Source organism: Phalacrocorax carbo, chromosome 1 (genome assembly GCF_963921805.1).
Source record: "Phalacrocorax carbo chromosome 1, bPhaCar2.1, whole genome shotgun sequence".
NCBI lineage: Eukaryota > Metazoa > Chordata > Aves > Suliformes > Phalacrocoracidae > Phalacrocorax > Phalacrocorax carbo.
In genome coordinates, this window is record NC_087513.1 from 5,198,044 (window position 1) to 5,211,501 (window position 13,458).

At 43.0% G+C, this 13,458-nt stretch overlaps 1 protein-coding gene across 1 annotated transcript in view; it reads left to right on the forward strand.

Annotated features, from left to right (window-relative positions):
- The first annotated feature begins 5,906 nt into the window (after positions 1-5,906).
- The window catches only part of ITIH2 (inter-alpha-trypsin inhibitor heavy chain 2), a 29,041-nt gene continuing 21,489 nt past the window's right edge, over positions 5,907-13,458 (forward strand). The window contains exons 1-4 of the mRNA XM_064442657.1: positions 5,907-6,096; positions 7,662-7,736; positions 12,005-12,040; positions 12,751-12,923. Of these exons, the coding sequence (XP_064298727.1) occupies positions 6,013-6,096; positions 7,662-7,736; positions 12,005-12,040; positions 12,751-12,923 (368 nt within the window). The 5' untranslated portion in view covers positions 5,907-6,012. The remainder of the gene's footprint in view (positions 6,097-7,661; positions 7,737-12,004; positions 12,041-12,750; positions 12,924-13,458) is intronic.

Consider the following 13,458-nt stretch of genomic DNA (forward strand, 5'->3'; position numbering starts at 1 on the left):
ACAATATATTTAGGATGATTTTCCTACTGTTTTGGAAAACCTAGAGGAAACTTAGGCACCCCTTTAAAAGCAAGTCAAACCTACCTTGCTAACCCTAGAGGTAATGGTAGTTCCTGCTCAGGAAGGAGAGATGTTTGCCAATTTGAAATAACCACTGGTCAGTCAGGAGGCATTTGGAAAAACATCCAGATCTTACCGGCTATCACTCTTCACCTTCTGATCAGTATTCAGCTTGTTCCTACAGCCACTCTGCTTCTCCCAGTGCACAGGTGAGGAGCTGAGGGCCAGAGTAAATCAAAACAGTGAGACAGTGCAAAGATCTTGCAATAAAGCTGATCCTACGCACATCTGGTGAAAGGAGGATATTCAGACCAAAACAGGACCCTAGAGCAGGTACAGGATAGCCAACGGGCACAAGAGAATGAGCTGGGAAAAGCACTGCCCTTCCCAAAGTGATTAGGAGCAGCCAATTCCACTCAGGCTCTCCTCAGAAAGGGCACATAAGGACACAGCATGCAGCTAAATGAGACCAAGGTGTGTTTTAACGTGGTTCAGATGTGGTTAGGTTTGTTGAATGAACATTAAGCCTGGGGTCTTGTTTGTTCATATTATACCCTCTTCCACCTCCTTGGAATATAATCTCCTGATTTAGGGGGTGAACATGGCAAGCACCCTTCTGGGGATGCCACTGAAGACCAAGATAAGGAGTTACTCAGGTGTGTTCATGTTAGAAATGTTTGATGCTGACTTTTGCTGACTTTGCAAGATGAGCAGCTGTTCTTTGGGTGGGAGCTCAGCATATTAAATTGCCTGGCATGCCTGCGGCCAGCGTTAGCAGAGATATTGGAAAGAGGCATGATCTAACAGCTGAGCTTCCACACACATTTGGCCTGGAACAGATCACGTTATATCAAGGAATCTCTGTGTTGACACACAAACGCATGCACCTTGGTGATGCTGTGCCTTCATACATCTGCGTCCCCCTGTTTTTCCATGCAAGGTTCATGGGTAGGACTAGTCTTCCTCATTTTCACCATACCAGTTAAATAAACCCTGTAGGGAATGTTGAAGCTAAACAAAATGTTGGCACCTTCTAGCTCAAGAGCAGGGGGTTTCCAGACTCTAGATTGAAGCTGAGGGAACAAGATCAGAGCTGCATTTGGTCATAACATGGGTGCCATGGCTGCATGGATTTCTAAATTAAAGACTTATGGTTAGACTTGATGATCCTAGAGGTCTTTTCCAACCTTAATAATTCTATGATTCTATGATTTCCAGGTCTCTGTTCTTCTACGTAGAAGAATGGAGCACCAGACATCCATTTCATGCAGAAGCACCTACATTAAATACCCAACTAGAAGTGTCTGAACCATTAACTGAATCTACCCAAAGCACTAACAAACTAGAATTTAGCGGCATTGAAAGCCAGCAATTTGATCAAGAAATTGGCAGGAATTCCAAAGGGTTACACAGGCATAGACACAGATAAATGTCCAGCGTTCAAATTAATTAAGGTGAAGTTCAGGGAATTAGATTAAATATTTTCTTTCAGGGCTTAATCTAAATCTCCCCTGAAACATGTGGATGGGACCCAATGGTCCCCAGTTCTGACACTATTTGGGAGGTGCCTGTGTTCCTGAAAGGTCTTTTCTGGGGTCCCAGTGGCTGATCTCCCTGTTGCCATTAGCTGTGTGCACCGTGGTGCAGCAGAGCATTTCACAACTTCAAAATCTGGTGTTGTTCTGATGAAATACATCCAAAGCCTCTACCAAAGGGCCTTGGCGCTGGGGATGTCTGACTGTGTCTGGGAACAGCTGTGAAACCCACTTTGAAGAGGTCATCAGGGCAGACAGGCAGCTTGCCAAGTCCTGGTACCCGGTATGTCTCTGTTGAATGTAGTATGAAGAGAAGAAAGTTGAAGCACCAAGAAAGCCTTTTCTATATGTCCATATATCACTTCTCAGAAGGATTGGTGTGTAGTGGGATGAATGTCAGGGCAGCTGGCACCCTGGGTAAGTGTGCTGCCGTGCGGGTACACCTTGTTCTTACTTGGATTACTAGAAACTTTCAGATACGAAATTCAATATGGGAAAGGGAAACTGGCTATCTCATAAGACACAGAAATTGTGAGCATTTCTCCCTGGGTGCAAGCCAAGTTAACACAATTTAATTATTCTGAGGGACAGACTGCCCAGCAGTAACTCCAAGTGCTTCAGGGAGAACAGTGCATGAAAGCTTTCTTCCAGAGAAATCCCAACCATGAGAGGACAACTCCTGAAACAGCCCCATCAACACATACCACAAAGTATCTGAGATGCTGTCCTCCTCATGAAATCCTGGGGAAGTTCACCTAACCTGATAGCAAATGGTAGGGCTCTGAGCATCCTCGGTACTTGTTCCTCCCATATATTTTCTGTACCTTTTACTTAAGAAATTTCAGATTTTTGGAGTCTTTTGGACAGTATATTTGAGCAGTTCGTGCCATCTAGTGGTCACACTGATTTCCCAATCTTGTTATTTTTACAAAATTTAAAAAAAAAAAGCCACATTCGGTGGTTATGAGAGGACTGAAATAAGGGGCTACAAAATTTAATGTTTAAATTAAATTATGTTCTAAAGGGACATTTTCATGTCTTCAGAGCAGTAGTTATTGTCTTGCCAGTCCAGGGTCTCAGATACCTCCAGAAGAGCTATCTAAAGCTTTACCTTTCTCATGAGAAAGGACTGCTCACTCTGAGATAAGGGCATGTGTCTGAACAGAACTCAGATGGAAAATTCAAGCTATAGGAGATACCATCAGCACAGCAAAGACTTGGTGCCCCATGCCTGCGGCTCTTACTGTCCTGGCTAAGCCCTGTCATAGCCATTGCTCCGACCACACTCACGGAGGTGTTTCTAAGCTAACTTTAAGGTAGGTAACTTAAATACTGCTAGGACTACAGGCACAAAGCACTGAGCAAAATCCACCTAAGAGGCTGAGTAAACACTGAGACCAAGGTATAAGGGTAGATTGTCAGTCCCTTGACTACATGATTTATAGCCAACCTGGATGTTTCATGTACTACAGAGCTGTAAGCCAACCTGCTTGAAGCCACACACCTGGGAGCTTAATGCTGAGATTCCCCTCTGCTCAAAAAGCCTAAAATGGTAATAAACGCAGACCAGCTCACTCCAGGAGGTAAGACCCATTTGATGAAGTGTAGTTGTCACCAGAACTGGTGTCTTCTTCTGAGCACCCTGAGTGGACTCCCTGTATTGTACATGGCATGAATTAGACCCAGCAAGGGCAGGATTCACCCCATTCTATGGTGCAGTGGGGAATTAGCATCAGGCACCATATGGTCAGAAAAAAATCTACTTATTTCCATGGATTAAAAAGGGAGACAAAGATGTACGGTAGGGTAATGCCATCCCACATTATGCTACTTTGGTCAACAGCCATCTGAACATGAGCCAGCAGTGTGCCCAGGTGGCCAAGGCAGCCACCAGCCCCCGGGCTTGTGTCAGCACTGGTGTGGCCAGCAGGAGCAGGGCAGGGATGGTGCCCCTGTGCTCGGCACTGGTGAGGCCATACTGCAAATACTGTGTTCAGTTTTGGGTCCCTCAGGGCAAGAGCGAGCTTGAGGTGCTGGAGCGTGTCCAGAGAAGGGCAACAGAGCTGGGGAAGGGTCTAGAGAGCAGATCTGAATAAGAGTGGAACTGGGGGTGTTTAGCCTGGAGAAGAGGAGGCTGAGGGGAGACCTTATCGCTCTCTGCAACTGCCTGAGAGGAGGTTGTAGTGAGGTGGGTGTTGATCGCTTCTCCCAAGTAACAAGCGATAGGACAAGAGGAAATGTACTCAAGTTGCACCGGGGAGGTTTAGACTGGATATGAGGAAAATTTTCTTCACCAAAAGGGTTGACAAGCATTGGAACAGGCTGCCCAGAGAGGTGGTGGAGTCACCATCCCTGGAGGTATTTAAAAGACATGTAGGTGTGGTACTTAGAGACCTGGTTTATGTGATGGACTTGGCAGAGCTAGATTTGTGGTTGGACCTCATGGTCTTAAGGGTCTTTTCCAACCTAAATGATTCTATGATTCTGTGATTTTTTAAAAACCCTGCTCACATCCTCCCAATTATCTTCCTGTACACTCTCCTCCTCCGTGCACATCACTTACCCCCACCTCCACGGGAAGCTGCAACAGAGGAGATGATCTGGAGTAATGTAGGGGAGGGGAAGACTGGCCAGGTCATGCCATTTGGGCCTGAGGGAGGCAGAACTGCTTATTGCGTGACCTCTGCATTCAGAAACTGGCTCTTTGGGAGAAGCAATGTTGCAGGGGCTGCATGTGCATCATCTGAGAGCTGAACCAGGGCTTAGGGAGAAAGTAATAATTAGGTGATATGGGGACCGCTGTGTGGATGGATCAATGCAAATGCAAGATGCATGTACAGGTTTGGGTGCAGCCTACAGGCTCCTAAGCTTTCCAGAAAATCTGGAGCTATGACACCTCCAAGTTCAAGGTCCAGGATTGACCAAAAGATTGTGTGAGAGGGCAAAACAGGACTAACTATTCAATGCTTCTTCCAGCATAACATCTGTGAAACAGTATATGGAAGTATCATGTGAAGAGTTCAAAGTGATCAAAAGGCCATGGTTCATTCTGTGTACAACTAAGGTGTGGAACATCTTCTCGCAGGATGCTATGAATGCTGATTTTTTTTATCCAGTCTCTTCAGAGGAGATGATAGAGGTTTGGAAAATAAATTAACGGAGGACTGCTGAATAAATTGAAAACATCTCCTGATCAGGGTGTACCATAGCTACAAGTAGCTAGAGACTGGGAGGGTCTTTGAAAAATACCTTACATGCTTGCTCCAGTTCTTATATTCTCTCCTAAGCACCTTTGGCAGCTCCTACAAGACAGTGAGCTGAAAGGTCACTGTTCTGCTTGGCCTCCTTGTGAACCTCTGAATGTAGTTTCAGGTCTCAGCCTGATAATCTGTTGAAGAGATGGAGGAAGGATGTGTAACAGCAGACTGGTGCTGAAGAAATCTTTTACTGAAACATCAAAATGTAACATAACATAGGGTAAGATAACAGAATTTAATTAATAGATAATTAAAATGTGATATGATGATATGATATGATATGATATGATATGATATGATATGATATGATATGATACAATTTTGTCTTCCCTTTTGTCCCTGGGTTCACATAGTAATTTTCCATTGAGGTTGCTCAGACGTCTGCAAATTTCCTTTCTTCCTGGAAGAGTGGAAGGGGTACCCCAGCTCCTTTTGCCAGAAACCTGCTTCCTCCCTTCCTTTTGCTTTTGCTTTGCTGGCTTACTTTACCCCATCTCTTGAACTACCCAAAGAGGCAAAACAGTTTCAAAAGCACCCAGGAGCCATACGACATGCATCTGAAAATACAATCAGACGTTTTCACATCACTAATTTTGAAAAACTAGAACTATCCCACCACTGGCTGTGATCCTTTCCCAGCCAGAGGTGAAGAAGGGTATTTGTGAGGTTCAGGATCCAGCCCAAAGGCCTCTGCCGACCCCTGTGAGATGGCTGGGTGGGAGGACCCTTACAGAAGCATCATGTTGCTGCCTCTGTTGCTCTGAGAACCAGTCTTCACCTCATTTACTATAAACAAACAAGCTAGGAGTTCTTGCTTTGATCTTTCAAAGTTTTGGATACTCCAAGGTCTGTGCCTAGCAGGAAATTAGTCAAACATCATGGGAAGCTAAAAAGCAAGAAGTGAGCCTATCCAAGCCTGAGCTGTTATCGAGGCCAGAGGCAAGTGAAGACACTATTTGGATAACCCTTGCTCAGGCACCACAGCTCAGACCTACGTTGCAAGGCAAATATTTACCTACGGCCTAAACAAAGTCAGCGTTTCAAAATTTTGTTCAGAATACTGCATAACCCTGAGCTGTTTCCTTGAACTTGTCTCAGAGAAGGAAAGATCTGTGCCTACTACCTATGCGGGCTGCTCTCAGGAGGCAAGCAGGAAGAAAATGAAGCATCTGCTCTGCTTCCTGGTTTTGTTCCTCATTTCTGGAGTAGGAAGCTTTGATCTTGTTATCGACGAAATCCCAGATGTGAGTATTTCCAGGCAGGACCTAGGTCTCCTTCCCATGCTGAAGTCAACATTGAAGCTGCAGTTGACTTCAGTGGGAGCAGAACTGTGTCATTGCTTCATAGCTCTGCTTGTATCTCACCAATTCTCCTCTACTTTTAGCTGTAAATGGGATTGTTCTGATAATTGGTTTTCACCTACCATTTTTGGGGGTGCTTTTTTAATATCATTAAAGTTGGGGTAGTATGGGCATAACTCCAAGTTTCTTTTCAAGCAGGATTCATATTTTTACCTTAGCTTTGCCTTTTCTGGCGGTGTAAACCTCTAAACATTCAAGTGGGCTTCTATGCTCAGACCTTCAGTGTGCTTTATATCCTCTTTCCCTGCAAGAAGCAGAAACAGAGCACTTGGATATCTTTGTGGATGGGGTCTCCAGTATGGACCACTATGAACTTCAGCAAAGCTTCATATGGACTCAGGTTTTTAACTGGAATTCAAATACGTAGTTAAGATCCTATTGACTATACATTCCTCAGCAGAGGGATGAGAGAGTTTATAGAAAAGCTTGTAATTTCTTAGGATAATACAGTAATGAAAATAAGTATAGTTATAGCTTTTACTCTGAAACTCAGCCCAAATTTAAACCCCCAGACTCAGGTGACATTAGGTTTGGGTGTCTACACCCATTCCCACGTTGCTATACTGTGCTATTTCTGTGAAATCAGCAGGGATGGTGTGAGGCTTTCTTCTCCTTTGCAAGATTAACAAAAAGAACCAGTGAGTGCGAATATTTTCTCTTTCTATCTTCTTATAGCATTCTTCATGACCCAGTGAGATTGTTATCCTGAGTTTGTAATTTTCAGGATGAATATTCCAGACCTGTGGTCCTTTCTAACCATAGATGCTGTATCAATTAAACAACAATGTGCTTAAACAATATAAGTTAATTTTGTGTGTATGCTATCATAAAAGTTGGAGAGCAACTCACGAACTTAAACCTCTTTGTTGCCATAAATTAAACTTTTGACAAACTTAAGGGTATCGCTGTGGTGTAAGGACCATGCTTCTAATTGAATGAGTGTTGCTTTGCACTTGGAAAAGACCTGATGTTCCTTCACTGTGAATGGAACAAATTTAGTTCGCAGGTATATTAGTATAAAACCAGAGAAAATTTCTACTTGTTTGAGCAAAATTTCTCTGATCTTGCTGGCTTAAGTGAGGTCAGTACCTGAAATGCTGTAGTTACCATGGCTAGAACCAACCTGATGATAATCTGCTGCTTGCTTTTTATGGTCATTTCAGTGTGTTAAATATTACTCCTTGTTTCAGAAGGAAAGGTTGTAAGATGATGGTAAAGGTCATGATCTTATAAGAGTACATAAAGCTAGCTGGTCATGGAGGGACACTGAATGTGTGAAGATGCAGCATTTTGGTCTGAGATTGTTTGTTCCTCTGCTTTCCATTTGCACCAAGGGGAGCTAAATTCCCTTTGGAACTCCATTAGAGTGCTAATTAATAATAAATCAAGTGATAAATCAAACAGTAAGGCAGCAGCAGCACCTCTTTCTTTCTTCCCCTCTCCTCTAGGAAGTGGAAAACCTGATTGACCTAGAAATCGATGGATTTCCTTCAAGCTCGAAGTCAAGGAATGGAAGGTACCAGGTAGAGTACCCAGAAATGCTTCAAAAAAAGGGAAGCAAGAATGCTTGGGAGCTCTCCCCAGGTGGTTTGTTCCATGTCACAGAATAGGAGTGTGCAATCAGGTGGGACCAGCTGGTCCTTGTATGCATTGCAACCTCCAAATCTCCCACCCGGATAAGAACTGCTACTATCCTTTATGCAATACCTAGCATGATAAGGCTTTGTTCCATACCTGCACTCCTAGGGACCATAATACGGATGCTAAACAATGGAGATACTTGTCTGTCTAACTTCATGTGTGGGAAAAATCCCATTGATACTGGTAAGGCTCTTCCATGAAAAAAATGGAAAAGGACTACAGACGCTGGCAATGTAGGCTGAAACCTTTCAGACCTGCAGGTAGTCCATTCATTCATATTTAATGCCGGTCAAGAGAATGCAGCGTGGTGTCACATGGGTAATGAGCTGGTGGACTCTGAGACCAGGGAAGAAAATCTGTTTCCAGCGTGCTGATGGGTTGCAGGTTGTTATAGTCTGTTGGCTTCTGAAACAGAAGTGTTTAAAACAGGATTGCAGGAGTTTTCTTTTGTTTTACACAGTAGTAATCAATAATAGTAATTAAATCATTTGTTTGAAGGTATTAACTTGTTACACTGCATGAAAGAAATTATGTTAAGGACAGACCTTGTCCTCCACCAAGCTCTGGTGCTGCCTTTCTGGAGCTTGTTCAATATAGTGAAAACAAAAGATCCTCTTGAGTAACGTTGGATTTCCCAGTATCTTTGAAGTTAAGCACAAGTAAACATGATCCTTCTTTATCCTAAGGCTTTTCAAAAGGGGCCTCACACAGAGTGTAAATGTAACTGAAGCCTCCATTGCACTGCCAGAAAAATGGGAGATTTTAGCATAAATATGAATCAAACCAGATCATGTTTGCCAGACCAGTATTTAAATAATTTAATCATGATCTAAGCAGAAATCCTCTCTAGCTGCACTTCTTCAGGGCATCTTTCTTTCCAACATGCCTGTAGTAATGCCATATGTATTAAGCTGCCTCTCTTCCCCAACTTTCTGGATACACAGTGATATAGACATATGCATGCAGTAATTTGCAATTCTACTAGTGGTTTTATTATACCAGTTATTCCTTATATTCCTATATATTATTTCCCATCCTTTACCTATCAAATGAGTCTTTGCAGACCAGTAGAACTAAGATCTCAGCTATAAGATGAGCTACTCTTATGTTACTTGAGTCATGATAAAAAATTAATAAATAAGATTGAACTACATGAAACATCTTGAGACAGCAGCTCTTGGCCAACAGCAGGTATACAGTTACTTACTGTTAATCACTAGAGGAAGACTGTCTTCCAAATTACTGTTTTAGCACTGTTTTTCTACAGTGAGCTCACTAGCCCATTGGCAACAAGACAACAGAACTCCTCTGCAGACCCTACTGGTTAGCTTTAAATAGAAATAATTGTTTTCTATGTCCAGATCAGGTATTCTGGTGAAAAATATTTGCTCCTGAGTAATTCCAAAACTACTGTGTCTCAGGTATGCGAAAGGTCCTCATGACCACAGAAATGTGGAATGCAAGTAACCTTGTGAACCTCTGTATCATGGTGCACTGCTGTTATCTCTGTTCTGGAGGTAGATAATGGAGCTTGTGTCTAGACTGTGGGCAGGATGTTCTGCAGCATGTCTCCCAGTCTTGGTCCTGATCTCTGGCTGTCCAGAGCCAGGTGAGATCACACCTATCGCCTTACTGCTCTGCCTGCCTGGTTTCCTCTACATGAGAACCAGCACAGGAAGGAAATATGTAAGGAGAGAAGAGAGGGTGGAATCAACTGGTTGGAGGGCCCCCCAGCTCCCAGGGTATAAATGCGACCGGAGAGACCAGGATCCATCTGCAGCACTGTGAAGACAACCTCTGCCAAACCTTACATTTGAAATTACTCTTCTTGCACCTCACAGTAGGATCTTGATTCCTGAAAGGAGTCTGAAGAGGCTGCAATGAAATTGCAGTGTATTAAAAACTGCTTAGGAAATTACTGACATGAAAAAAAGTGAGGAAACACTATGAGGAAACAGCACCTCAAAGAACTGGGAGGACATGCCAGGCAGATCTCATCTTCTTTCTGGTTTCTCATGCTGGGCATCTGCTTTTCAACCTGCCCCAGTAGAAAAGTAATTTCCTTTGAATGCAGTATTACACCGCTGATCTGCTTTCTTTGTTTTACTAAATCACACCTCAGAAGTACCCTGTGGACTGCAACTCAAAAGCGATAGTAAGCTAGGCATCCCATAGATGGCGTAAAAATGGCAATCTCTTGTAATGCATTACTTGTTGTAATGTGTTCCTCCCTTTGACACCATGGCATCTTCCTCCACAGACAGGACAGGATGAGTCAGGGCCAGCAGCCCTGGATAAAAGTCAAGCCCAGACCCTTAAAAAAGTTCCTGAGGCACTTCCCTGATTAACAATTTGCTACACATTACATATGGCACAAGGTACTGTTTCCCCACAGTTCAGTCATCGGCAGATCTGGATGTGGTTTAATGGCAAGGATCAATCATGAATCCTCATGCCAGAAATAACACGAGTCTCATGTGCCACAGAAGTCCCTCCAAAGCCCATGTTCTCAGTAGCCACACCAGCGCTCAAACCTGAAGCATAGTTATCTACTGCTCTGTCCTCCTGACCTGTTGGAGAGGCTGTTCTTTGCAACCTTTGAGATCCTAGGGGGCTGGTTGGCCCACCCCATGTCTGATCTCTAACAGCAGCAGTGGGAGTCACTATATGGGCAAGGATTAATCTCACGTCTCCATCAGCACCTCCCCCTTCTCCTCCACTCTCATAAAAACAAACAGGAAGGACACCTGGATTTAAAGGAGCCTTAAAATCATCTCATTAAAATGATCTTGCTATCACATATATCATCTCTTAAGCAGCCCAAGATTCTCCTAGTAACAGTATATTAATTAGCTTCAAATGAACTTAGTAACTGTATCGCAAGCCTTATATGCACTAAGTGACTAATGCAGTTTTCAGGAGCATCTTCTGTGGCCTTTCGGCCTCTTGAATTCAAGTGCTACTGAAACCTGAGATGAGGTTGGTATGCTTTGGTACATTTTTTATAATTTAGCCATCAGTACCTTAACCAGTTTCACTAAGTTTTTCATCATCAGTGGCTGAAGGGCTCAGTTCAGTTGCCTACGTGTATGGATCTAGCAGTGTCCAAGACATCTTACTGGCTGCCAGATATCATGCAAAACCTACAGGAGCCTCATGACATCCTGGAGCCCCAGCCAAAGGCCAGGGTGGCACCCTTGGGCACCGCCAGCAGCACTGGCTGCCCACTCCTCTAGTCAGTACAGTCAGCATGGTTTAGGGCAGGACTCATTCAACCAAAGGGGAATATCTATTTTCAGATGAAAGGGATCACTCCATTGACGGTAAAGGGCTAAGTTTGCCCAGTTGTGATAACACCGAAGTAGGCAGCTGCACTAAACAACTGCATCTCCCCCCTAGAAATAAGTGAGCCAAATCCCATCCCAGTGTTACTCCTGTGAGTTTAAGTTTTAGGGAATTAAACAGAATGATTCAAACGGCCACAAGATGTCACCACCTCTTCACAGAAATCTCCAAATGGAACTATTCCGATGGCAGGAAAAAAAACCCCACCATTAAAGAACCGTTTCAGCTCTTCTAAGCAGTGCATACATAACTGAATTTATATATATGTGTGTATATAAATGTAATAACAATTATGCAATAGGTTTTTGTGTGCATACGTATTGCATATAACACAATAATATAAATATATATTCTATATTGTAAACTGAAATGAGATTAAAAGGTCTGGATTTTGAGGTTTTTCCACTTTTCCTAGAAAAAAAAAATTTTTAAAAAGATAATTTTTGTGTTAAAAGCTAGGGTTTCTGAGTATGACTTTTTGCCAGCAGGTTTTGCCTTCAGGAAGCATGTTTTTGTTCTGGAAGAGAATGTTTTACATAAAACATAAAGACAGAGGAAGCAAGCTGTCCTTCTGGTTTTGACAGCCTCTAATTCACAGCTGGGAGAACACGTGCTCAAACATCCCACGTATAAATACATAAAATAAGGCAAAAGGAATATGCACACTAAGGCTGAGAAAAAACAATTCTCATCATCTTAGAAAGCAGCTTTTAGATGTTCCCATTGTCTGATCCCTGTCTCTAAACAGCCACAATCTGCGTTCTTAGCTTTGCTGAAATATGTTCTCCACATTTTTCTTTTCTAGCGAAGCACATCTGACTGGGGCTATGTTGGAGATCTGGTGAGTTTTTTCCTTCCTCTGTGGAAAATAATACTGAACAAAGTGATTTTCTAGTTAACCATTTTTTGGAAATCAATCATTTTGTTTGTTCAGTCCCTTGTTTTTACTGCTGGTTGGGTATTAACCTATTTTCTTTAAACAGAACGCTGTTTGCACAATGCTGTTTATACAACTGCTCCTGGAGGGAGAAGGGTATGATAAATATGAAGAAATGAGCATCAAAAGCGATTAGACAAAGACAATATCTCAATATACCAGCTTAATACTGTTCTTCCACTGCCATGGTTTAACCATTTACAAGGCTAGGTCGGTAACCAGTGCTTCAGGTACCCCTTATTTAGGACGTTTATTGAAAATGTAAGCTCTCTCCTCCTCTGTTTATGATGCTGAGGATTACTGTGTACCTTTCTATGCTGGATTGCACCAATAGAGTTATTCCAAGGACTGGTTTCATGGTCAAAAGCAAGGAAAACATTCCAGCTTAATAAATTCCCTCTTTCAGCTGAAATGTTATAATGAACCACATTCTACAATTGCCAGGTAAAATATGGAGGTGTCCTGAACTTCAGTTCATGTCCCATCTAGCTGCCGTATTGTAAGGAACAGCAGTTTAAAAAAGGCACTGAGACTATAAAAAGGGTTGATATTGCCCTCTAGGGCATATTTTCTAGCTATGTCCTAAATTTATAGAGTCATTTTGTCAATTACAGGTGGAGGACGATGACAAGATAGGTCTTTACAGCTACAAAGTTCAATCCACTATAACGTCACGGTTGGCCAACACAATGATCCAAGCCAAAATGGTGAATAACGCAAAACGGTCCCAGCACATAGTGTTTGATGTACAAGTCCCCAAAGGAGCTTTTATTGACAACTTTACTATGTAAGTAGCGGGCAGGTATCAGCCTTGTGCCCTGGCAGCGTTCAATGTGGTGGCAGAATGTGGTGGGAGGGAAGTATTCATAAAAGCAAAATACCTCTTATTATTTTCCAGCTTCAGGGTAATTTTAGCAGGCTTTCTCAAAGAAAAAAGGGTCACGTTGTCATACTGTCTGTCTTCCCATCTCTTCCTCTCCAGTAATCACTGGGCCATTGGCCAACATCAACAATATCTGACAAAAGGACAGAAGTCTCAAATAGGCTAAGCTCCTACCTGTCTTGTGCAAGTTGGCACCAGATCAAAGGAGAGAGAGAGAGAGAGACCCAAATTAGAGCCCTCACTGAACAGAAAGAAACTAGCCTGGTTCAGTATCCACTCAGAGAGGCAGCAGCCAGCTTGCTGGCGAGGAGACCTGTCTTGATCCATGTTCCAAAACAGCCATGACAGGAGTAACTGCCTGCCCTGCCCAAAGAATGGGGAAAGCATGCAGGAGGTGGGGGAGAGCAGATCCTCCTCAGAGCACAAGAGCGCTGGCTAA